This window comes from Gopherus flavomarginatus, chromosome 4 (genome assembly GCF_025201925.1).
Source record: "Gopherus flavomarginatus isolate rGopFla2 chromosome 4, rGopFla2.mat.asm, whole genome shotgun sequence".
NCBI lineage: Eukaryota > Metazoa > Chordata > Testudines > Testudinidae > Gopherus > Gopherus flavomarginatus.
This window is the reverse complement of record NC_066620.1, coordinates 123,777,035-123,804,269: the sequence shown is the minus strand read 5'-3', so window position 1 is coordinate 123,804,269 and position 27,235 is coordinate 123,777,035. Positions and strand designations below refer to the sequence as shown.

The following is a 27,235-nucleotide window of genomic DNA, read 5'->3' as shown; positions in this document are numbered from 1 at the left end:
CAGCCTGTACTTTGTGAGAAGTCTATGACGATGTCTATGTCCTCATTACTCTCGTCACCGCGCTGCTGTCACCTCCTCGCCTGGTTTTGCACAAAACAATTATCTGTCATTGTTGGATGGAGGGGCGACTGATGACATGGCTTACAGGGAATTAAAATCAACAAAAGAGGTGGCTTTGCATCAAGGAGAAACACAAACAACTGTCACACAGAATGGCCCCCTCAAGGACTGAGCTCAAAACCCTGGGTTTAGCAGGCTGTGATTTCACAAAACAAATCGAGTCAATTTCTTGTTTTGATCCACTCTATCTTTTACATCTGAGGCTGGCAGCAGACGGTGCAGTACGACTGCTAGACATCATCATCTCCTGGGTGCTCAGCAGAAGATGCTTCATTATGATTGCTAGCCATCATCATCTCCTAGCTCTAGCCAGAAGAGGGTGCAGTACGAGTGCCAGTCATCGTCATCTCCTGGGTGCTCGTCAGAAGATGGAAATGACCTGGCTGAGTCACTCCCATGTCTGCCCAGGCGCCCCTGACTGACCTCACTGAGGTTGGCTAAAAGAGCACCCAGGAATATAACGACGATGGCTACCAATCGTAATGCACTGTCTGCTGCCAAAAGGCAATGAGCTGCTGTTGTGTAGCAACGCAATCCCACATCCACCAGCACCCAGGAGACATACGGTGACGATGAGCAGAACGGGCTCCATGCTTGCCGTGGTATGGCATCTGCTCAGGTAACCCAGGAAAAAAGGCGCAAAACGATTGTCTGCCGTTGTTTTCGTGGAGCGAGTGAGAGAGAGAATGAGGGTCCTGACGACATGCACCTAGAACCACCCGCAACACTATTTTTGCCCCATCAGGCATTGGGTTCTCAACCCAGAATTCCAATGGGCAGCAGAGATTGAGGGAACTGTGGGATAGCTACCTACAGCCACCCACAGTGCAACGTTCTGGAAGTCAACGCTAGCCTCGGTACTGTGGATGCAGTCCGCCGACTTAATGCACTTAGAGCATTTTGTGTGGGGACACACACAATCAACTGTATAAAAACGATTTATAAAAAAACAACTTCTATAAATTTGACCTAATTTTGTAGCATAGACATACCCTCAGAGGTGATATTATCCCCCTGGAAACGGAGGGCCCCAATGGAGAAAGGGATTCTGGATTCAGAAGAGCGAAAATGTCTTGTGGGGATGGCCACAGATTCAGCTCTCCCCAATGTGAGAGGGGTTCTTCTTGTCCAGACCATCGGAGCCGGCAAGGATGGTGGTATCTGAAGTTGGCAGTGATTGGAATCCGTCGGTGCTGACATATCCTGGGGTTTGGGAGGAGCCGGGGACAACTGTACTAATGGAACATTGTTCTTTCTGGTCATGCAACTGGAACTTAGTATGTCTTAAGTCCTCATAGGCTGAGTTGGTGGGTTTGTTTACAGCCAAATCCAATTTCTTTGAAGTGGACTTAGAGGAAAACTCATGCTTATGAGAGTACTTCCTAGCTTCCCAACAATACCCGACCTTGGGGTCTGTGGGGGGTAATTCTCCCACACCAGAGCTGGACTTCACAGCAGGAGACCCACTCCTTGCTGAATCAGGCCGAATCGCAGCCACTGGGAGCTACGGGCAGCCATGCCTGAGGACGGTCAATGTAAACACTGTCTCGCAGCCCACCAACGGATTACCTTGACAGGATGCAGATTGCCCACCACTGCCTTATAATCACTTAAAATCCTATCTTTTGTAGGTAACAAACTTGTTTTGTTTTGTCTAAAACCAGTGTGCTGAAATCATAAATTGGAGCAGAAAGCTGTGTATATTCCTCTCCACATTGAGAGAGAGGGCGAATTTCGTGAGCTTATGCTGTACAGTTCTCTGTATAGCACAAGACGGTATAATTTTGGGTTTACACTCCAGAAGCGGGTGCATGCCTTAGGAACTGGGAAGTGCCTTAGCTGAGCCTTCCCATGCAGAGTTGATTTCAGCCTCTGTGTGCGTAGCTGCAGCTAGGTGTGTCCCTACCTGTTTATGTGCTGGTAAAGTGCAGTGTAAATGGAACCCAGGGTGGTGGGCTCAGTAGTACCCCAGTTCCAGGTGACAAAGTTCCCACTCTTCTCAGGTACAGCTAGGGAACAATTGGAAGATACTGCATCTTACCAATGTGAGCTTCCCCAAGGCAGTACAGGCAGTGTTGGTGGTCATCACTGACATAGAAGAATCACAAGCAGGAAGCAGAGAGTTCAAATTCTGGAATACTGGGCATAGTCCAGTAACTGAACTGGGTATGGGGATGGAAGGGGAAATGCCCCCTGGAAACTATTCTAATGCTAAACAATTAAAACTATTAAAAACTATTTACAAACTAGATTATTTTTATTTTGCAGAATGAAGCCAATGATGCAGACAATGAAAGGTCTCAATCCAGACCATGAAGTGGTGAGAAGGAACTCGAGAGGCAGTCATTCCTCCCAACACTTTATTTCCTCGGTTGGAGGCACATGGTGAGCGAGGGCACATGCATGGACCAACAGAGACTGGTTTCAAATTCCCCAGCTCCTGGCACATGGTGCATAACCCACGGTGGAATACCATAGGGACCATCACTCAAAGAAGAATTCCTCTTTTTCAAATAACAAGGAATCTGAAGAGAAGGAGAGAGAAACGGCTGGTTTTTAACCCATGTTTCTTTGACTTCCCCTCAGATTATCAATACTTTTGGTGGTTTTGTTACGAAAAAACGGTCCCCTTTTTTAAGTTTATTACTACCCCCTTGCCATTACTAATGCAGTGACTGCTGGAGATCTTAAGGAAAAAAAGTTACTAGTCCATAGCTACTCTCTACAGATGAGAGGCCCTAACAGTGCAGAGCAGTAACTGCCACTGAATCCTGTTGCCATCAGCATCCAAGGCATGCTGAACAAGAGGGAGGGGGCACTGAGGTGGTTGGAAAGGTAGCTGGGGAAGAAAGGATTTCTAACCACTTTCAGGGCTACTAGAGACTTACACCATACGCTCTTTGTAAATTTGTCCTGCTATAGTTCATAAGTTTCTTTAGAAGTGGTACCTATTGCTCCTGTGTGCTCTACATGACTTCTGCTATTTTTCTGCTGGTAATAGTCTCTGGCTGAAGAACAATTTTTGTTCTCTTGCTCAGAGAGAACACCAGGTTCTCTTGCTACTAATTCTTCCTGAACTATCTGACGTTTATACGCAGTTGCATGGGGTAGCAAGAAGATGACAGAACTGGTGTCTAACTAGCAACTGACTTGCATAACTTCTAACATATTTTAATATATCAGAAAGACTAGTGAGGGCCTCACATTTAATTTTAAGAGGAAGACCTCTGAGTTAGCTAACAGGAGAATTCTGCCACATTTACGGCTTGTTCTCTACTAACGTTCACTGTCATTCTTTGGATCTTCATTTCCGTTTCTCTTCCTTTTTCTCCTCTTTTTACTTTAGCCTTGTTCTTTTTCTTTCTAGTGTTTTTTTAGCTTTTTCTTGTTCTTTGTTCTTATTGTTGGCTTTTGATAAAGTTTTCTTTCCTCTCCTCTCTGGCTTGTCTTTCCCTTGTTTTCCATATTCTTTAGGTTCAGAGTTCTTCAAGGGGCTTGCTCACAATTTTTTTTTAATTAAAACAACCACTTAGTCCATCCTCTTCTCCACCACCAGTATCATTGTCAGAGGCAGCTCTAAAGTTCTAATTATGTCTTTCATTATAGCTTCATGCACACATCATGTAAAGTATGGGGCTGTGGAAAAGAATCTCATTGATCCTGACTTCAGTAGTCTTAAAGCTTTCCATGGAGGTAGACTTTTTTAAAATCCAGATTGGGCCCAAAATATTTGCTGGTCGGTTCTAATTTGTGCTCAGTAAGGACTCTTACATTTGACGACAAGCCAGAGAAAGGGGAGAAGTGGATCTGCTATCATATTAATCCTTGTGCACCAGCTCATGGGCTGGAGAGAAGAGGACCCTGTCTAAAGTCTGCCATAACATTTGAGCAGCCTTGCAAAACAAATGTTTGCCATTTCCAATACTCACTCCACAAATATAACCTATTTTTGTTTCAACCTTAGAAACTCGTTCACATTAGTTTATGTTTTCAAAGCTAACATAATAAAAAAGGGGGATAGTGCTAGAAACTATCTTAAAAATACAAAATTGAGATTCTTATCAACTACATTTCCTAGATTGGGCAGTGGGGTGGAGAATGAAGGGGGGCACGGTGCACAGATGCAGACTGTGGTTTCCAAAAGCCAACTTCTGCTATAACCAAATCTCAGGCCAGGAAATGAAGAAAGCAGTAATCATGGCCACCTTAGTCTAATTTCCGAGTATTCACGAACTGAATAATTGTGAATGACCAAGAGAGAAAGAATTACTTGCTGAATAAATTTACAAATAATTTCTCAACATGAATACATCTGAGTATGTTGTGATCTGCTGACAGATAACTGAACAGGCAAATTCCACATGAGAAATTATTCATTATAAATTATTCACTAAGTTCTAGTTTACTATGTGCTCAATATAAAACCTTAAAATGGTTTCTGTATATGCTTTGTCTAGATGAATCTACAACAGACTACTCACTTTGCATACATTCCACACTGATTCTCAGTGCAAGAACCAACTGTTATAAACACTGTGTATTTCACACACCACCATTCTTCTGCAAACAGAGACCCAAATCAAGAAACAGAGTACAAAAGAAATCCTGTATCTTAAACATATTGTTTTACTCCAGCTGCCAAACAAGATGATATGTTTATGTCTCATGTGTCTCCCACCTGAGATCAGCCAAAACGTTAATCTTGAGGTTAGCATAAGAAATGGATTACTAAACAGAGCTTTTCAGAATGATTGGTATACAAAGCAACAACTAAAAACAAATTCTCCCACTTGGCCACAAATACTTCCAATAATATAAATCCCAGGCTATTTATAAGATTTCATTCTAAGAAAAGAATGAAAATAAACTGACATAAAATGTTTGTTTGGAATCTGAACTGTTAATATATTTAGTACCTTGTCTAAAATCAGCTTTCCTAGGAGCTTCTGAAAGATAGCACCTTGGCAAGGGGTATGATGAAAACATTGACCAAGGATATGGATCAGTGCCCTAGAAAAAAGAATCAGAACAAAGTGATATTAGAAGGTAAATTAATAGTAGTTTACCCGACTCATCTACAGGTAAAATTTGCTTATTGTACAATGAATCTCCAACAGATTTGTCAGAATTATTGATACTACAATTTAATTGTATGATTTTCTATAATTAAAAGTAATATGAAATCCAATAAGTATATGAGCCAGAAGGTTTAAGCAATTTGCTCTGGTAACTATTGTTAACAATTCTGAATTTAATATTTTTTTAATTGAAAGGAAAATTATAGCTTTCAAAAGAAATACTGTATTTCCAATTTTATACATTGATCTAGTTGTCTTTTCTGTGCTGATAGTAATTTCCATCTTCTCTTTCTGAGAGTGACAGTCTGTAGAAAACCATAGCACTTAATAAAAGAACCTGCTTAACAAATACTGCACTGTGAGAATAGTGATGAAAGATACAGGTATTTGATAGTGCAGATGAAATGCAAGCAGGTTAAAACCATAGGCATATATTTGAGAGGGAAGTTCTAGCTTGGACAACGGGGCCGCGCATGGGGGACGAATTCTGTACCTGCCCAAGGCTTGCAGTTTCAGGGGGTCACGCCCCCCATTCTACTCACAAACTATGCCCATAGGTAAAAAAAAATCTGATAAAAGGAAGATGTTACAGATAGAAATCTATTAAAGAATTAAAAAATCACTTCTAGAGTTAGAGAAACAGGTATTTATTTTAAAAAATTGATAACCTGGCATGAACGTGGCATTACCTGAGCACTTAGTAGCCCATTGACATTAGATATAACATCTTTGCTAAGCAAATCTCTTTTCTTGCAATGGAAGGGGTTAACAATCTTGATGTGCAGGCAGTTGTTGTCTCTTGATGCTAAATAATATTTATATTGTGAATTAGCAGTAGGAATACTGAAGTCCTACGACCAGCACAAGAACAATTGTTAGACGTTCCCTCTAACCTTATTTAGTACTCTCTGAGGCAAAATCCGTTCCGCTGGTCCTCCTGTAAGACTTATCCTAACAAGAATATGGTTTCTCTCTACCGACAGACCATCAATTATAAAATTTCTGAAAAAACAAAACAAACAAACTTGATTTACCTTTGAGTGCTGCTCTCAGAAAATATTCTTAAGGATGCTACTAATTCTAGGGACAAACTATAATTATAGATCTAGATTGTGACTAGGACTACATACTTGTGTAAGGAAAAATCTATAAAATAAGATTCCAGGATTGTCACTCTACCACTAGAATGTCTGTTGAGTCAGACTGAAGCGACAGCTACAAGCATGGTTGAGTGCTCTTTTTGTTCAGACTATCCCAAGAGTCAATCATCACTGGGATCTGCAGTTCATGTCTATTTGTTTTTTAAGTTCTCAGCCATTTTGACTTTATGAATTTTACCTATGTGACAGCAAGCCATGTATCTATTCCATGCCAAGAGTCCTAGATCATTGTGATATCAGAGGTAACTCAATGAATCACCACCTTAAAGACAATTTGCATGCAACAATTTCATTAACTGTATGAGAGAGACTGCACAGATTGTGGATTACTTGTCCCAACTGCCACATGTAAAGCATCCATCCACACAACAAAACCAGCACTCACAATAACCCCAAACACACACAGCCTCTCATGACAGTACAAATCCCTCATTTGCAACTCACACAAATCAACAAAAATCTCCCAGCGCAGCCCTCCAGAGACAAATCAACACAGCCAGCACACAGAATAACCCCAAACACACAACTCTTTTTCACCACCCAAACAAATCAACGGAAAACTACCAGCCAACACACATTCCCCAGCCCTCAGACATACTTACCATAAAACCATAAACTTGAGTAGCAAAGTCATTCTGACTTCACAAATTACATCTGTGCTACAGCATGGACTTTCAGCTACTAGTAGGGCAGTAAAAACAACTTCACATCCCTAAGTTGGCTAAAGGAACCTGGGGTCTTGGGCACATAGGAATAAGTAGGCTCTGCATGCCTACTTCCCACCCGAGGCAGATGAGAAGCAGGTGGGTGGGTCGGGATGGAGAATTTGGGGGACCCTTGGTTACACCTGCCAATTCAGTCACTAGAGCACCTGAGCTCAAGTGGGGGGGTTAAAATTTGCTGCTGATATAGCCCAGAAGCATATTACTACAGGAGCAAAACAAAGCATGGAGGGCATAGTGATTCAGAGTGTACATGCCACTCGTTGCTCAAGACTGTGCCTAAAGTCACAATCTAGCCCAAAAGAAATTTGTTTTAGAAAGGAAAAACACTTTCACTTTTCATATACAGAGTCTGCTATAACAACAGTGTGCAGCCATTATTTAGAAAGATAATAGGCCCAATCCTTACTTGGTATAAATCAGCGACATAAACCAGTTGAGGGTCTAGGCCATATTGTTAGAGTCTCAGCTCTATATCGATCACATATGTAAACACTGTGACAAGTTCTTAATGTGCAACATACTGAGCTAAAGAACAAACTGACTTCTAATTTCAGTATATGTTTCATCACTCTGTGCTGTATGGAGCTGCTCTCTTTAAGGAGAATGTGGCCTATTTACACAAGATAATTTTACTTTGGTAATTAGCAATTAGAAGTCATAAGAGGAGGAGAGAGGGCTGAGGTTACAAAGAGGAAAATTCAATGTATATTTATTTGTACATATCAGAACTTGTAGCGGGGTGGTCACCCTGCTCCAGCTAAGGGGTTAAAAGCCAGCCCCTGGAGAGGGCCGGGGCTGAGAGAAAAGGCTAGGCTGATTGGGGAAACAGTCACATCTGAGGCCATGCCCCAATCAGGCCACAGCTGGCCCTATAACTGGACTGTAAGCCAGGAGCTCTCACACACACACTCTCTCTAGCTTATGAGAGAGAAGGACCTGGCTATGTAGGAGCTGCGTAGGGTCCCTGAGGAGGGACAGTGCTGGGGAAGGGCAGAGGGAGCTGCAGAGCTCCAGCTGGATAAAACCCCAGGCTGCAGGCAAGGTGGGGATAGGGGGTTGCGGGTTCCCCAGGGAGGGGATACCCAGATTGTGAGTTACTGCAGCGGGAAGAACTCTGATGTAAAAGGGCACCGGGGTCCAGGACGGACACGGGGGCCAGCGACAGGAGAGACATCGGCCTACAGAGGGCACTCTGGGCCTGGTGAACAGCTAATTCCCAGGACTACCAGCAGGAGGCGCAGCACAGGTGAGTCGTCACACCACCACAGATCTTTATAAGGGTCCTTTAATAACACAACACATTTACATCTGAAAATGTTGTGTCTGCTATTATTACAAGTTGCCTTTAGGATTACTGTATATTAAAGAGACTAAAGGCAACACATTTCTTTTTCAGTTTGTAATTTTGCATATTTTTTACTATTAAAGATTAAGGCCTCAATCTTGCAAACATGCATGTAAATAATTTTACATATGTTAGGAGTCTAGTTGATTTCAGTTTGAGTATTTATATGAATAAAGCTATTCAAATGTGTAAGTATTTGCTGGACTGAATCTAAATAACATCATATTTATACTGATCATTTCTTACCCAGGTCCTTCAGAAGTTTCTATGATGTTCTCCTTCTGGGCATTTAGAAGAACTTGTGATAGTTTATATTGAGACTCTAAAAGTAGAAGTATATCTAGATCACAGCACAGCACACTTAACAACCTGTAGAAGGACACACATTGAAATAAGAGCATGATTTAGGAAACTGTTAATACAGACTAAGGCAGACCAGAATAAACATGAGATCTCAAAGTAAAAAAAAGTGCTTTAAGACATAGGCGCTGGAACTAGAAGTGCTGGGGGAGAGGCAGCACTCCCTGGTTTGAAGTGGTTTCCATCATTTGGAGGGTTTACAATTTTGTTTTAATGGCTTTCATCACCCTCACTATAAAAGTTGTTCCAGTATCTATGCTTTAAGAAACCCGGACAGAACTAAGAGACAAAGGATTCCTTTATATCCCTTTAGTAGCCACTCTGTTTACTAAGGGTTATGCAACTCGAGATTAGCTCCCAATAGATTTTTAATTTATACTGAACAACTGTAAAAAAACATTCACAAACATATGCTGGTCAATTTAGTCTGCTGACTGCACCTCACAGAAAACAAGCATGATGTGAAATTAATAAAACAACCGATGCTCTGAAATGTCAAGAAATGATACAACACTAAGTTCCTAATGTAACTTCTAATTAAGTTCAGTTGAAAAAGAGTCAAGATAAAAAACGCAAATTTATATTCTCTACTGTAAGTACTCTATTGTTTAGTCAAATTTTATGCAAAGATCAAAGACAACAAAAGTTTTAGCATGCGAGTAAAACAATGTATCTGGGGGTTTTTTTATGTCAGAACATTCTGGTAGGTAAAGGTAATCTCCAGAACACATGACAGCAAGTTAAGTACCATTTTATTTTATAACATCAGGCAAAATTAACAATGATAATGCTCTCTTTCTAGCTTGATGTTACCTATGGTAGAATCTGAGGTATCACCAGGATAATATATGAAGCACTGAAATTGTAAACTTTTTTTGTATTTTTTGCATAAATCTGGTTACTGTAACATCACAAAGTAAAAATTATTTAATCGGAAGTGCCCTATTTATGGAAAAATATATCACTAAAATTCTTGTTGCTGCTTTCATTCTTTTATCATAGAAGTAAAACATCATGAATAACATCTGATTAGCATTACATTTTGCATTCATGTAGTATCTGCTGTAACCTAGGAAATACATATTATTTGACATTTGTATCTGTTAGTCCGTGTTTTCAATATATTTCTTTTGAAAACAGGAAAAATTCAGGAGTCATACTCGCAATAATTTAATACCTGCATATTCAAGTGATAATAACCAAGGAATGCATAACCAAAATGACTATTCTTAACTCAGATATGCTCAGTTTGCATCCTGTTAAAATTGTATTTCTATTTATTTTCTTTTAATTTGTGCCTATCTATGAGATCATAGGTTCATTCTGAGCATTTTTCTAAAGCACAAAAAGAAACAGCAACATCTGGACTGCAATATTTCATGTGTTTAAAATAGCCAAGTTAGAAAAAGAACACTTCAACTATTATAAAGATGTCAGGCTGAATTTAGTCCAGAATGGATGGTAGCTTTCACCAGCATATAACCTGACTGAGCTCCCTGATAGAGAGAACTACCAGGAGTAGAGTTTGACAGTGTACAACAGTCATAAGATCCCCGCTTGTGGGCAGAAGAGAGTAACAACCCCCAAAGTGGGCAGATCTGGCCCAGGAAAGAGAATGACATTGCGCTGATTCAAAACATTCCATGAGTAATCTCCACTGGGGTATTCATCCGGAACTCGGCTATGTTACACAAGATTCGCCATTAAAAGGATCAAATTAATCAATATACTATATATAAACAATATACTTCAAGCTAACATTCCCCTCCTCTACCTCTCGAGTTTAAATCACAGGTGGTCTGGCTTAGTGGCTGGAGCAAGAGTCAGGACTAGTGGATAGCACAGGAGTTAGAACCAGGAATCAGAGCCAGAGTCCAAATACCAGAGCCAAGGGTCAAGACAGAGTCAGAACCAGTAATAGGAAACAGGGATCAGAACCGGATTACCTGAAGTCAGGGAAGGCAGAAGCAGGGCTGGTTCCAAGGCAGAAAATAAGCTGAGAGAGGACTGGAAAAAGGCTGAGTGCGGGGCAGGGTCTAGGCCACATCAGGACAGAAGCAAGACAGTAGCAGGCTTGGAATGCCACAAGCACAGGGAGGCAAAGAATCCACAAATGTGTGCTTTTAGCAGCCAGAAAGCTACTGCTCCTGCTGGGCGTAAGAACCAGACTGCTAGTTTCCTCAGCCAATCAGGCACGGCAGTCCACCAGGCTGCTTAGCTTATTTGTAAACTTGTCAGGAGATGCAACACCTGCAGGGCCTTACTTCTGATAGAACGTGTAACAATTTGGGAAATATGTCTATACAACTCATGAATTTTGTGTGAGATTAACAACTTTTCCTATATATCTTTACCAAGCTGAAAATTCCATTTTGAATGTACAGCCCTTTGCCTAATCTGATTTCTGTTAGTAGCATAGTGGTTTTATATTTGATTTACTCATAAAATGTTCCCTTCAAGACAAATACTGATTTGTCAGTGTATTCCAAGTATGAATGCAGATATGCTGAGGATATCAACACTTATATTTGATGTTTTATAAAGATTTATTGAACCAAAAGAAATAAGAAAATCATATTTGTATTTCTTTAGCTACTCTTGTGAAATATTTGTGCTATGAAAGTTATCCTGGATTACTTATGAGTAATCAAAGACATTTTATTGCAATGCATTCAACAGCAATGCTATATCAAAATCATTTTTTATGTACAGGTTTGCTTATTAGGAACTTGTTGGAATATCTTTGACAATTTGTTTTGAAGGTTGTCAGAAGTGTCAAAAGCAACCAAGACTGCAATAACTTTGTGTATAAGAGATTGTAACTTATGAACTAAAACAAATGGCTACATCTAAAATTGTTAAGTGCAGAAGAATCTGCCTTTGAAATTTGCAAGGTGGCCACTTGGTTATCACCTTATATTTTGATCTGCCATTGTATCTGTTTCTCTTCTGCTGACTTTTGTTGGCTGTTAGGTGTTCCAAGAGCTACTATGAGGTAAACTCACTCCTCTGACTCTCTGCTCTCAACATCTGCTCTCTTTAATTGTCACTATATAGGATGGGAGAGGAAGGAATGAACAAGGGGAATTACTAATGAGTAATTCTGTTTGTTACATCTTCTTTCCTCTCAGCCTATATCACTTCTCTCTCTACTTGGAAGCATCTCTTGGTTTATTTTTTTTCCCCTTAATTTCTCATCCCTTACTTTGCTCTGGAAATTTTTAACTAGAAAGGAATTTGGTAGATAGGTTCTTTATATACTAGTTTTGACTGATGGAGCTTTTGCCTCGTTGCTTGCTGTGGTGACCCAGCTAGGCTAGGCTAGGCTATGCTAACTGTGAAAGACACAAAGGCAAAGCCAAAAAGGAATAATTTTAAATGGTTAAAACTTTATAAGGGAAACCCCAAAAATTGTATCAGGAGCATCAATAATATTGAATATTACCAAAGACTTACTACTTATAATAATAAACTGTAGGTTACCAACTCATTAACCTTTGTGAGCTTGTACATGCGGTGTAGGTAGTGCCAAATGCATTGCTAGTAACAAGAATGAGAGAGATTTCTTAAAAATATACTGTGTCCCTTCAGAGAAGAATAAACTTTTCCTCTCCTTGGCTGTAGGTCCAGATCTGCTCTTGCTGTCCTGTTCTTTGTTTCTCTTTGACTTCAATGTTCCCATGGCTTAATCTCTTTGAATCGAGTTTATCCATAAGTGGGGTTTCTTCACCTAGTGGCTCCTCACTTGTCCATTAGACACTTTTGAACTGTACTCCTTCAATAGATGTTCAAACGGTCACTCTCTCTACTCATTTACTGTAAATCATTTGTGGGTGGGCTTCTCATTTACTGTTGGATCTGTTTTCATCTAATGCAGCTTTTTGATCAATTCCCTTTTTCACCTATTATATTTCCTTTCAGATTTTTCGCTTTAGACAGTCTCCTCCCCAATATATCTGTAGATTTTATTTCCCCCCTACAGCCTTTCTCTAATAGTGCCTTCTCACATACCTACGTCTATTTTTTCTACTTCTCCTAATCTGAAACCTTTCCTATTTTCCTTCCTTCCTCCTTCTCACTTCCCAGTCCCCTATTTTTAGTCTCCTGTTCTTTTATTTTATCGCCTCCTCTCCTACCCAGACACCAGTGCTCATGCTACCTCAGCGTCTACATTCTTCTCCTTGTCTAACAGATTTTATTCCAACTGCCCCTTCAGGTGAATTTCAAGCACCCTCCCCAGCTTGAGCTGTCCTCTCATTGGCTCAAGATAGCATTCTGTGATGCTGCATCACAGCTAGTGCCAGGGACTGGGTTACTACAATGCTATCTGTAACTATTGTTGCTAGCTAAAATGGGAGAAGGAATTATGACAAACAGAATTCCTGGTGAATAATTTTCCTATATGAAACCTAGCTTGTCAGTTTTGGCCCTTCATTTAAATTTTTCACATTTGAAAAACAAAATTGGAAGTACAGTCAGATTACCTAAAACTTGTTTTTATTTATTAAATGAGAGTATCTGAAACAGCTATAAGGATAGCTAGTTTATAAAATAGTAGCTTGACTTTTTTTTTTCTAATTTGATTAAGTATCAACAAATGTGAGTTGGAAGTATTACGTAAGGCAACAAGGTTTGAAATAGAATTTTTCATGGTAAGGTTACATTAACCCTCAGGGTCACTTGTGATATGGAAGAAGTAGTCATCTATTGTTCATTGACTGAAAGCCTACATTATCACAGTATGTCACACATCCTTCGATGTCTTATAAAATTGCCCCAGAATGTATGCGCTTTTCTTAAAAAAAAATGCAAATATGCATTACTTTCTAGACAGAAAACACATCTACAATAATAAGCAGAATATCTAACAATAAATTAACAAAATACTAATTAGGAATGACTGAATATAAACTGGGATTTGGTGGCAATAAAACCAAAGCACTAGGAAGTGTCTTTTGCTTTCAAAAGATCTAGTGATCTTAAAATGGGGTTGAGAGAGGGAAGAAGTACCTCCTCCAGGAGGTTGTTCTTCCCTTCCTGGACCATAAGAAAGACCCTCTATGAGTGTACCATAGATCCCAAGGACGCAAGTCATGGGGCAGGAGAAGACATTGTCTATGGCCTTCTTTCCTTCATGGAGACATAGTTATGCCTAAGTAAAAGTAAATTCAAAGGGATTTTGCGAAGCATGAGGGTAACTGACCAATAGCATCACAGGATTCTTTGTAGGAGTAGGCATTAATCAAATTTTAGTAATCGTAAGAGTTATCAGACCCATCAGCCATTCTTACTGGCTGACTGTCAACCTGTTTAAAAATGGAGATAATTGCATTGCCCATATAGTACTGCTGGTGTATCTGCATGTTTGCAGAATGGGGCCGGGGGAGAATATCTGAAACTAATGAGAGAATTTATGATTCAACAATGAAAAACAAGGTCCACAAATGGAAAGGAATATATTACAAACATTTAAAAATGAAAAATTACATATGGAAACTACTTTATGGAAAAGTGTCACTGTGGTTTAAACGGAATCATTTTTAATTTTTAAAAAAGTAAACATTATTAATTTTAAAATTTGTTGATGAGCATAATGTAAGAGGCATTGTTTTAAAAGAAAAAAAAGGCCAACTTAAATAGTATACTGACCTGACAGAGGAATGTGGAAGGTTGAAGGCTTCCCTCTTACAGAACAAATTAATTAATATTCTCTTCATTGTGTTTCAGACATTAGTTCACACACTTAGCTCATTAACAATACACATACTACAGGTACAATTAATTGAACAAATTATTTAAAATGATACTATTATGCCCGTCATTAAGATGCAATTGTGGATAAAAGAGTGAATATTACAGTGCAAAAGAACAGAGAATCATCTTTAAAGCACAACTGAAAAGCACGTTACAGTGTTTAGTATTTGGATCTCCTAAACCCTCAAAGCTATGTCAAATTCATAACATTTGTCTAACAAATGTATGTCTGCACATCTCATAGCTTCTGTGGAATTTAATGCATTCATTTGAATTTGAATAGAGTGAACTAGATGAAATATTGACTAACACATACAGCTCTGAGCCATATTTCAATAGGCTGCTTGATTTTCAGATAGACGTACACTGTAAGCCGTTAAAGCTCCCATTCCTAAATCTGTTTCCTGACTTGTTCTGTAAATCATTGGAAATATATATATATGAGATACATTTCTGTATTATTCTGCATTTTTGCCACTAAAATGGAAATGAATGAAAAGGGAAAAGCACATTAACCATGGTGTATCGTATGACAGCCCAATACACTGTAACATTGCAAAATATTTACTGTAAAAATTTGGAAATAATTATCTTATTCCTCTTTTCAATGTAGAGCCATACTCCTGGGAAAAAGTATCGGAGGGGTAGCCATGTTAGTCTAGATCTGTAAAAAGTGACAAAGAGTCCTGTGGCACTTTATAGACTAACAGACATATTGGAGCATAAGCTTTCGTGGGTAAATACCCACTTCATCAGACACTCTGCTCCAATACGTCTGATAGTCTATAAGGTGCCACAAGACTCTTTGTTACTCTTGAGAAATATATTCCTAAACAAGGTTTGTTTCAAAAGTCACATAACAGTTTTCTAGAATTCCATATAAGCATAACTGTGCCTAAAGGGGAAAAAATGCATATAGGACACTGTAACTGTAAGGAGAGCTAACTCACTTTGTGCAACAACTGGAGTTCTTCAAGATGCATGTCACTGTGGTGCTTCATTTCAGGTGCGCATGTGCCCTGCATCTTTGACTGGAAATTTGGTAGCAGTGCCCATTCAGCACATCCTTGTGCCCCATACTGAGGCTATATAGGGTTGAGCATGTGAACTGCCCTTTTTTCTTTCTCTACCACAAAGTCCTACAGAGGAAACTGAAGCAGAGGGGAAGAAGGGCAGGTAGTGGAACACTCACAAGGACAGAGATCTGAAAAAAATCCAGTTACTGCACAAGATGAGTGACAGCTCCATCTTCTTTGAGTAGTGCCCCTGTGGGTACTCCACTTCAGGTGACTCCCTAAGTAATAACCCCTTTAAGCAGGTGGGAGATTTGGAAAAGAATCCAGCACTGAAGAGAACTGTGTTGCCTACTGCAGCATGCAATCTAGCAGCATGAACCAAAGTGCAATGGCTGGAAAAGGTATGCACCGAAGTCCGCATTGCAAGTTTGCAAATCTCAGCAACTGGAATGTTCTTGAATAGGGCTACAGAGGTAGACTGTGATCTAGTAGAATGCGCAATCACTCATAGAGGAAATTGAGCATCAGCCAAATCATTTCAAGTCATAATACAGCCAAAGATCCTTTTAGAGAGTCTCTTTGTGGAGATAATGGATCCCCTAGACCTAACCACAATAAAAACAAAAAGTCTAGGGGACTTCCTGAATGGTCTAGTTCTGCACAAGTTAAAGGCCAATGCCCTCTAAACATCTAGTGTATGGAAGGTAGCTTCCTGTGTACACTGATGCAGCTTAGGAAAGAAAACTGGAAGGTAATAGTCCAGTTAATATGAAACTCAGAAGAAACTTTAGGTAAAAATTTTGGATAGGGTCATAATGATACCTTCCTCTTGCAGAACATAGTAAATGTAGGGCTTATCAGTAGAGCCCCAATCACTCCAACCCTTCAAAACAGAAATGATGGGCACCAAAAAAGCTGTTTTCGTAGACAAATGTAACAGAACATGTAGCTAGTGGCTCAAAAGACTGTTTCATTAGACAATTAAGAACAAGGTTTAGATCCCAAAGTGGAGCAGGATCTCTAACTTGCAGAAAAAGGATCATAAGACCTTTCAGGAACTTTGTTGTGGTCAGATGTGTGAAAACTGAGATACCTCCTACTGGCAAGCAGTAACTTGTTACTGACACTAAGTGAATCTTGACTGAACCATGATTTGAGACACATGTTGTTTTCAATTCCAACAGATAATCCAAGAGCATAAAAAGAGACAACTGGACAAGTGACATATGACAACAGTTACACTAAAGATGATATCTTCTTCATTTCTGGAGGAAAGTGAGTTTTGTCGATTCCTTCCTGTTATTTAAGAGCACATACTCCTGATGAACAGAATGCCTTAAGTCCCAAGAACTACTGAGGACCCATGCTTGGAGTTGCAGAACATTCAAAATGGGGTGGAGTGTCGGACCCATATTCTGATACAACAGTTGAGAACTGGTCAGAAGCCACCATGGGGGGCAAGAAATAAGTCTGATGTAAGAAAACCAAACTTGTCTTGGCGAAGTTGGTGCAATCAAAATAGCCCTGGCTTGGTCTTGCTTGATCTTGTTGAGAACCTTTAAAAGCAACAGCGTTGATGAATATGCATTACAAAACAAAACAAAACACACACACAAAATAAGAAAAAAACATCTACAAGAGTTGGAGATTGAATCCTCCTTTGGAACAAAATTTTCTGCACCTCGTGGTGGCTGCAGTGAGACAGGGTCCACCTCTGGAAACCCCCTAGCTAGGAATATTTTGTTGAGGACTTGAGAGTCCCATTCATAATTTAGGGGGAAATGTCTGCTGAGGTCATCTGCCATGGTGTTTTACATACCCAAGAGATAAGAAGCTGAAATGACTATCTGCTTCAGTGCAGAGCAACAGGGAAGAAGTTACTCACTTTGTGTAGTAATGATGGTTCTTTAACATATCTGTCCCTATGGGTGCTCCACTGTAGGTGTGCTTGCGTCCTTGAGCTGCTAATCAACGAATTTTGGATAGCACATGCACTACCTTTCCTTGCACCCTGCTAAGAGGCTAGCCAGTGCATGTGGCCTAACACCCCCTCAGCTCCTTGTCTACCGCAGAGTCATAGACAAGAACTCTGAAGTAGAGGGGAGGAGGGTGGGTTGTGAAGCACCCAGAGGGACACACATCTTGAAGAATCATTGTTAGTGCATAAGGTGAGTAACTTCTTCTTTTTCCCCCGAGTAGTGTCCCTATGGGTGCTCCCCTGTAGGTGACTCCTGAGCAGCATCCCTACTGGATGGCTGGGGCTTTGGAGTTTGGTTACAGATGACAGTACTGTGGAGCCAAAAATCGCATCAGAGGTGGAATCATTAGTGATTGCATAGTGTTCAGTGAAGGTATGGACTGATGTCCATATCGCCGCTCTACAGATTTCTTATATAGGGACATTCTTGAAGAAAGCAACGGATGAGGAGATCAACCTCATGGAGTATGCACGAATCCTATCTGGAGGGGTCACTCTTATTCAGTTTGAGACCCATTTGGAGAGCCTCTGGGCTGATATTGCTGAGCCCTTGGATCTTTCCGCAATAGAGAGGAAAAGTTTAGGAGACTTCTTGAAAGCCTTTGTCCTATCCAGGTATTCCCCCCTATTCTTTTGGTGAGGCTTGGGGTAGAAGGTTGGAAGATGACTTAATTGGCTCATGTGGAATGGGGCAGTTCTCATAGGGATGAATTTTGGATGTGGTCTGAACATAACCTTGTCCCAAAAGAATACTGTGAAAGAGGGATGTGCCATCAGAGCTGCTGTTTCCCTTATTCTCCTAGCTGAGGTGATTGCTATCAGGAAGGCTGCTTTTACTGAGAGATGTGTAGGTGAACAGATGCCATAGGTTTGAAGGGAGGCCTAGTTAGTCCTTTCAATACCAGATTTAGGTCTCGTGGGGATAGGAAGTCAGGGTTGTGGGGAAAGGTTAACTCTATCTGTGAGGAATCTTTTAGTGCTCAGGTGTGATAGCACTGAGTATCCCTCTACTTGTAGGGGGAAGGCTACTATAGCTGCTCTGTAGACTCAGAGAGCTAAGAGACAGTTCCAATCTTATTAAGGTCAGTATATAGTCAAGGATCTTTGGCAGAGCCATGGATTTCAGGAAGATTTTCTGGGAAGTTCACCAAATCTGGAACCTGAACCATTTTTGCAAGTAAGTATGGTGTGTTGAGGACTGTGTGATGTTGTGGACGATACAACAATTTCATAGTTTTATCGCTTCCACACAGAGGGAGGGTGACCTGGCTCCCCCTTGTCAGTCTATGTAGTACATACATGCCATATGGTCTGTAAGGACTCTTGTGTGTGATCCCTTGATTAGTGAGAGGAAATGGGCACAGGCATTTCTAACTACCCTTAGCTCAAGGAGGTTGATATGAAAGGATGTTTCCATAGATGACCACCTGCCTTGTGTTTTGAGGTCGTTTAGATGTCAACTCCATCCTATGAGCATTGCATTGGTGGTAAGAAGCAAAGACAGGGGGAGAGGTTGTGAAAAGGGGAGCCCCATGCAAACATTGTCTGGGTCTTTCCACCAGTCAAAGGAGTTCTTGATCCTGTGGGTAGTGACAGATTTGTCTAGTCTGCACTCTGTTGCTGTTTGGTCTGTAAACTGAGCTGAACCACATCTGGAGGCATCATATGTGAAGTCTAGCAGGTGGTATTAATGCTGTGCCCACTGCTCTATGCCTAGGGTCCCACCAAGTTCCCAGTAATTTAAAACGTCATGGACCGTGAAATCTGGTCTCCCCCATGAAATCTGGTCTTTTTTGTACTTTTCCCCTAATACAGATTTCACAGGGGAAACCAGCATTTCTCAAACAGGGAGTCCTGATCCAAAAGGGATTGAGGGTGAGGGGACTGTAAGGTTATTGTAAGGGTGTCATTGTATTGCAATCCTTCTATGCTGTCTTCAGAGCTGGGTGGATGGAGAGTGGTGGCTGCTGGCCGAGGGCCCAGCTCTGAAGGCACCAGTGCAGAAGGGTCACAACACCATACCATACCATCATTACTTCTACACTGCTGCTGGCGGTCGCACTGCCTTCAGAGCTGGAGTCCCATCCAGCAGCTGCTGCTTTCTGGCCATCCAATTCTGAAGTCAGCGCCGCTGCCAGCAGCAGTGCAGATTTAAGAGTACCAATACCGAGACATCTCCCCCCCCAAAAAAACCCTTGTGACCACCCCATAACCCCCTCCAGTTACACCACAACGAAAATTCAGATTTAAGTATCTGAAAAAATGAAATTTATGATTTTTAAAATCCTATGACTCTAATATTGCCCAAAATGGACTGTGAATTTGGTAAGGCCCTACATATGCCCCAAGAGTTGAAGGCAGTGTCTGGCTGATATTTGTGTGCTCTTTTGAATGGTCTCTACAAGTGTGGCCAAGGAGAAGAATCTGCGTTGAGGTAGGAGAGCTCTGGCCTGTACTGAGTCGAAGTCAACCCCTATAAATTCCAGGCGCTGTACCGGAAAGATGGTTGATTTCTGGGCATTGATCTGAACGCCCAGCTCCATTAACAAGTTCATTGCAGATTTGGTGACTTGGCAAGCCTCTTGTCACAGGCGCTGAGGAGGAAATCATCCAGGTGGGGTAAAATCGTGATCCCTTGGGAGCATAAGTGTACTGCCATTACTGAAAGAACCTTGGAGAATACTCTCGGAGCAGATGATAGCCCGAAGGGGAGTATTTTGTACTGGTAATGTTCTTGTCCCAGGGTAAATCTGAGGAACCATCTGTGAGATGGAAAGATTGAGATATGGAAGTAGGTGTCCTGAAGGTTGAGGGCTGAAAATCATCTTCCTGTTCCACTATTGGAATATTCATATTTAGCATGACCATCTTCAATTTTCGAGCTTTGACAAACTTGTTGAGTGCTCTGATGTCTAGTATGGGTCTCTAACCTCCCTTCCCGTTGGGTATTAGGAAATAACAAGAATAAAAAGCTTTGCCTCACACATTGAGGTACTGGTTCCAGACTTCTAACTGGAGGAGACTATCTATCTCTTGTCATAGTAAACTTTTGTAAGAAGGGTCCCTGAAGAGTGATGGGGAAGGGTGTTGTGGAGGGAGAAGGGAAGTAAAATGGATGGAATACCCATTGTGAACAATCTCCAGGACCCCCTCAACTAATAGATTGGTGAGATATGATTTCCCTTTACAAAAACCATGTTGACTCTTCCCCATGTTCATCTATGTGTATGAAAATTCTGTTGTTTACTATAGTTTTAACCAGTTTGCCCAGCACTGATGTCAGGCTTACTGACCTGTAATTGTCGGCCACCTACATTGGGGCCCTTTTTTATGGATTTTGAGACACTGACAGCTCAAAGGCATGTCTTATTTTCTTTACTGTGACTTCTACTATGCATTTCTACCAAGCATTTTCTCTACCTTGATTTCTATACTGCTGAAAAGATAGACACTTAAAAAAGGATGCTGATAATGGGGTCCACACAGTGTCATCTTTAATCTATCTTCATCACAACCAACAAGGAGATCTGACCCTCAACTCAGGAACAATGGTCATGCTTACTCAAAAGAAAACAGTAACACCAGAAAATATAACATAAAAGCTTAAAAGATTAGATACCTGTATACCTTCCAGCTGAAAAAGGTTACTATTATAGGAAATGATCTATAACAACTGTATTAAAACTATATTAAAAACTAAGACTGAGGGAGACTAGAGTTTTTAACCCAAAACTTGTGTTTGAAATGCAAGAAAGCAAATTTAGAATTTCTGTGCTCTAGGTGGAAGATTTGTAAGAATTCTGTGTATTAACCACGAGCTAAAACGAAATTGACCATCATTGCTTTCAAAGAGTGAGATGCATACAGGCCTTCATATGACCATCCCAACAACCAACAGCAGTACAGAACACATGATGAAAGCTACTTTAGCATATTTTCTTGGTCACATATTGTCCTGTTCTCTTGATATCGAAAGAGAGAAAGACTTTAGAGCCTTTTATATGTTTGTTAAGTCTACTACACTGATTTAAAAAAAATCACTAAAAACATGCTGTGATAGATTGTTCTCAATCTTCAGCTGCTACTGATTTTTACAATATTTGATTTCTCTTCATTGTCAATTTAACTAGATATTTGTGTCTACACTGATCCTTTATCCATTATAACTAACCTGCTGCTCCTACCAGCTTTGTTCAATGATGCCACAATTCAGTGCTTGACATTACAGTTGCTTCATGTACTAGCAAATTTGATATCAGTGAAGGAATTAGGCAGGGGAGCATGCTGACTATACAAGACAATGTTTCTTTTGAAAAAGCCAGACATCTTTGTACTCAGCAATTTTAGGAAAGTAGATCAAAATTAATTTCAAATGGATTCTAGTGAAATATATATCTTTCAAGTTTGCCTCCATGGAGTTGAGAGGTGCAGGAACTTGAAATGAGTATGTAATGGTACAGATTCCTTGTATAAGAAACTGAATTAGTCAGAATAAAAGTTGTATTTACGAATTCTAATACTATTACCAATTAAATAGTATGTGTGCACCTTCCAAAACTCATGAAAACAATCAGAAAACATTCAGGTTATTTACTAACAATTTTCAAACTTAAGGTACAAAAGGGAAATGTAACATGAAACTGGATGCTTCAAACACACTCAAGAATAGACAGTATTCAGCTGAAATGTGTTACTGATGTTATAAATGTGCAACATAAAACTAGAGGATACTAAGAATATTTTCATTTTTTCTCAGCTTTAACCCACTATCCTGTACACTTTATGAGGAATGCATTTTGTAGTCTGATTTTTAAAAGTATTAAAACATCAGTGACCATCAGTACAGTAAAGGGACAAGCTTAAACAGTTTTGAAAACAGTTTCCAAAATATTAATATATTGCTTTAAAATATATTTGGGTAAGAAATAGAAGACTGTCTCTGATTTGTGGTGCTTTTGGTCTCACCTAAGCCATTCACTTAAGACCATAAATACAGAAGAAAGCTATGTAATAAATCATAACAATATCTGTTATGAAGTGTTTTCTTGTGGTAAAACACTGGTCAAAACACCTTTCAAATTACTCTTTTCATAAATACTGTAGCTATTGTTTGACAATAATATATACAGTTTTCTCTTTAATCAAACTGACAGCTTAAGAAAGCATATTTAAGCCACCTGAGATATCACAAAGACGACAGACATCATAGACTTTGCTAATTTTTCTTCATATACCTATTTAATGGACACTAAATGCCAACCTTACTACTATGGCTAAAAATATTTGAAAAGAAGGTGACAAGTCATTTAATATAGAGATCATGGCTTGTACTCCCACCTCTGATATTGTATACCCTTATATGGGTTTAGAGTTTGTTAAGAGATCAGAGGACTTAATGACTCACTTTGTCATTCTAACAAATGTAATGAGCAGTGTTGAAAGGCTCTAGAGTGAGTTGCATCTTCCCTTCTTTTAACGGAAGGAAAGTTGGCAATAAACAGGGCCTTTGAGGGAAGACAGGAGAAGGGGGAACGTTTGTGGGAAATGGTAGATCCAAGGATCACTGAGGTTATAAAAGGAGCTTAGGCGGCCCCACCGAAATTATGGTTCAGTAGTTAAAGAATCTTTCCTTAGATTTCTTAATGTAGCAACCATTTAATATTATGTTAAAACATTACCTACTTTGATATGCAGGACATTTTCATATTGTGAATAGCACATCACTTATTTTTCTCTAAAATAATAGTAGCAACAATAATACTACTACTACTATCTGGTTTATATAGAGTTTTTCATCAGTAGATCTCAAACAACTTTACAAAGGAGTTCAGCATCATTACTAGTGGAGAAATAAAAATGCATAGGCTTGGAAAAATTAAATGTTTATCAGTAAATGCTGATAAATGTTGATTTCACTATATACATTGTGGCAGAGTTCCAACCTTGTCCCCATGAGTCCCGTCCTTCCAGGAGGTTAATGCTAACCTCAGAGGCTCACTGTGACCCTCCAAATAGCCTTTTTCTCTCTAGGGAGAGGGTTACAGTCTACTGAGCCCTTTTCATCATAAGCCAGCAAGGAGATTGATGAGAGAACTCCCAGTCTCTGTTGTCCCTACAGGCTTATTCAAGAACAGTTGAGTTTCCTGTCCTGACAGGGACCTGCCTTCCCTTCCCAGGAGGTATTTTTGTAGTGGTGCATTGGGGGGAACCCGGGCCCACGCTCTACTCCAGGTTCCGGCCCAGGACCCTAATCGCAGCAGCTGTTGGCAGCTGACCTTTCACTGTCAGAGTTGCTACATTTCCCTGGGCCACTTTCCCATAGCTCCCCCACTGCTCTCTCTCGATGCCTTCTTCACTCTTACCTCAGGGCTCCCTTTCCAGTGGTTTCAGGGTGTCTTCATTACCCAGCCCTTCAGCCATACTTCCTCTGCTCTGGCTCCCTGGCTCTCTTTGGCCTGACTGGAGTGAGCCCTTTTATAGCATCAGAGGGGCCTTAATTAGAGTCAGGTGCTTAACAGCCTCACCTGACTCTTAGAAGGTTAACTGTGTAGTAAGTACAGGCCCTGATAAAGGCCCAGTATGAGGCCTGAGGCCTTAACTAAAGTAATGGTCAAGACTTTGCTAATATAAAGCAAAGTTAAGCTGTGAGCTAGAGGCAGGTCCTGCTCACAGAAGCTGGCAAGGAAAGGGCTGATGCTGCAAGAAGATACGTACCTAAAAGGTACTGAACACTAGATATCAGAACATTCACATACTTGTACATTCCACACAGATAACAAGGAACAGTCTGACCCATCCCAATGACAGGGGCAAAAGGGTAATATGATGGATAGAGTTGTTTTTGTTCAAACCAACATGTACAAGGTGAGAGGCGGCACCTTACTACGTACAGGGGTTGCACCTCAATACGTCAGGAGTGATGTGTAACTTGTTTGTACCTGTGTATAAGAATGCATCCTTGGGGCGGTGTCTTTGTCCGGCCGAGGGGGCAGTGGAAAGTCCTGCCACTGACTGAGCCAAGTCCATTGCCAAGAGGCACTTTCTCGTAGTATGCCCGGTAGACTAAGTAATCTATGGGGAACTGCCATTGTGTCCAAGATCGCAATAAACCTAGCCGACATGACTTCGAACCTTACTAGACTCTGTGGTCATTGGGGGTTCTCTTCAGGTCTGCTGTGTGAGCTATCTGCGCAGAGCTGGGGCAGCACACAGAGGGAACACACGCACCCAGCCGAGTGATACCAACAAGGAGAGAGCAGAGCACCACACCGGTAGCATCTGACAACACCTCTGACAACAAACTGGAGTCAGGTGTTCTCATTAGCCTGGAGCAGCCCCTGCTGTAGTCAGTCAGAGAACAGAAAACTCTTATCCAGTGGCCAGTATATCTGCCTTCTACTACTCGGCAGTTACCTGTGGATCCTCCACTTAGGATAGGGGGAGGTCCTTTATCCACTCCCGGGATACCAACAGGATTACTCTGCTGTTCCCAACTGGCCTGGGTCTATCACAACACACAGACCAACAAAAAAATATTTCCATCAGTAATAGTTGAAATTTACAGACAGACAAAGCAAGAAAAATTGCTGCTTGAGAATTAATTAGAGTTTGATTTAAGGCTATTTACTTTGTACATTCTGACACGTGATGTTGACAATTTTTTGGTTTCATAGTTCTAAAAATAATTTTTTGAATATCAGTGTCTACAGTCATTAAATAATTAATGTCTGGCCCCCTCTCCCATTGTCTGACCACCCATAATTTCCAGGAATTGAGAAAAATCCAATTAACAAAAAAAAAATGCTTAACACTTATCATTTTTCACAACTGTGAACATTTAAAATAAATAAATATAGAAAAAATGATTAAAACTAAATATTGATATCTGTCAAAATTATAAAAAATAAAAGTGTTCTACCAAGCCTAAAAATGAGAAACAGAACAACTTCCTTATCCTCAGAAGCTTTCACTTGCTTTCTGTCCTTTTCATAATCCAGTGCAAAATTTCCTTCTATGCTTCAAGTTTTTTATTAAATGTTAAGACCCCTCTAATCTACTTAAATAGGTGTCCTTAAAATGGTTTCAAAGGTCATGGTTGTGGTACCCATGTACACCGAGTACAAGATTGTTAAACACATTTTTTTAAAGCATTCACAATCAGGTTGGAATATGTGTACTTGTTTAATTTTGTCAATCTAAAAGGAATCAGGGAGTCAGCTCTGAACCCACTCAAAGAGATTAGCTGAAAGTTTTACCTTTGTGTATAAAACAAATTGGAGTTCATGATTTTATGGTTCAATGAATACCCCATTTATTTATTTATGTTTGCAGTGCAGACAGGGCCTTAATGAAAACCTCAATATAAACACACAGACAAAACTCATAGTTCCTTTTTAGAACAGACTGTCCAACTGGGAGTGAAATCCTGGCTCTACTGAAATCAAAGGGAGTTTTGCCGTTGACTTCAATGGTGCTAGGATTTCACAGTTGTGCCTAAGTAACTACTAGTTTTTCAAATGTTATTTGCGGACTCATCACTTCTATCTAATTTAAGACTCCTATAGTCCTATATTATTTTATGAAACAATCTCTGACTCCCAGTTTCATGGTACAAACTGTACTTCTCATATCTCAGAACTTTGCACTGTACATCTCATACCTGTCCTGCCAGATGAAAGATGTTACCTGGATTATTTGATGTAATCTACAGTACATAGTTCACTATTATTTGCATGTACAGTACAGATTAATATACTCTGATATTTTGTATAAAGTAAGGCTATAGAAAACTAACTTTGGACTTCATAAACCATTGAGACCATTATTTTGTCCAATCAGACATTATCAAACTTTTTCACAGTATGGATCACATCTTAGTAGAGATATCCTAAGCAAATTATTTATCCTTCAGGCTAGGAAAGCAGAAAGAAAACTACAGATTGTTATTTCTATTTTAAAATACTTGGAAACCACACAGACACTATATTGATGAGCATCATAGTCAGTAGACACATTTAAAATGTTCATTCAAGTTCTAGACATATTACTAGTTCTAGTGGTACCTCCCATTTTAAGCAGAGAGAATATTGCTGGAATTGGTAATATAATTAAAACAGAATGAACTTCTGAAATACATACATGGTAGATAAATTAAATATATAAAAGATGCACATGGTAATGTAAAATCCTCAATTTATTTCAGTATTGTAGCAAAAAGTTTGTTTCACATGTCATGATGGATGTACTACATTTGCTTTTCAACCATCTAAGCTAAATAACCTTGTGCAACTGCTTTTATTGCATCAGATATAGGAATAATAAATAAATATTGGCTTTGCTGGTTTCCTAATTCTGTATAATGCATTTTTCATTCAACTTTTCCATGCTAAAAAAAACTCAACTAACTGAATTTCACTTTCATGCACAATAAGAAGCAATAATATAGGTTTATTGGAAACCGACAGAAATTTGCTGTACTGTATTCTCATTTTAACAAGAGTGGATCTTACCTCAGACCAAAGATGTGTGATTGTTCATAATTGAATAAGGAGTGAATTTTAGCGTCTGAATTCAAAATTATAAGTCTGTCAATTACATCCTGAAAAAATAAGGCATTGTAAAATTATTATGCATCTTCTTATATTTTTTACACTTAAGGTTAATTTATGTGTATAAATATAGCATTATTTTTTCTAAATG

The 27,235-nt window shown here is 39.8% G+C and overlaps 1 protein-coding gene across 3 annotated transcripts in view; it reads right to left on the bottom strand.

The window, feature by feature from the left end:
* The window catches only part of TBC1D32 (TBC1 domain family member 32), a 187,186-nt gene that overhangs the window by 79,483 nt on the left and 80,468 nt on the right, over positions 1 to 27,235 (bottom strand). For all 3 annotated transcript variants that reach the window (XM_050949461.1, XM_050949462.1, XM_050949460.1), the window contains 4 exons: positions 27,046 to 27,134; positions 8,675 to 8,797; positions 6,092 to 6,200; positions 5,037 to 5,130 (listed from right to left, as the gene is read on the bottom strand). In XM_050949461.1, coding sequence (XP_050805418.1) covers positions 5,037 to 5,130; positions 6,092 to 6,200; positions 8,675 to 8,797; positions 27,046 to 27,134 — 415 coding nt within the window. The remainder of the gene's footprint in view (positions 1 to 5,036; positions 5,131 to 6,091; positions 6,201 to 8,674; positions 8,798 to 27,045; positions 27,135 to 27,235) is intronic.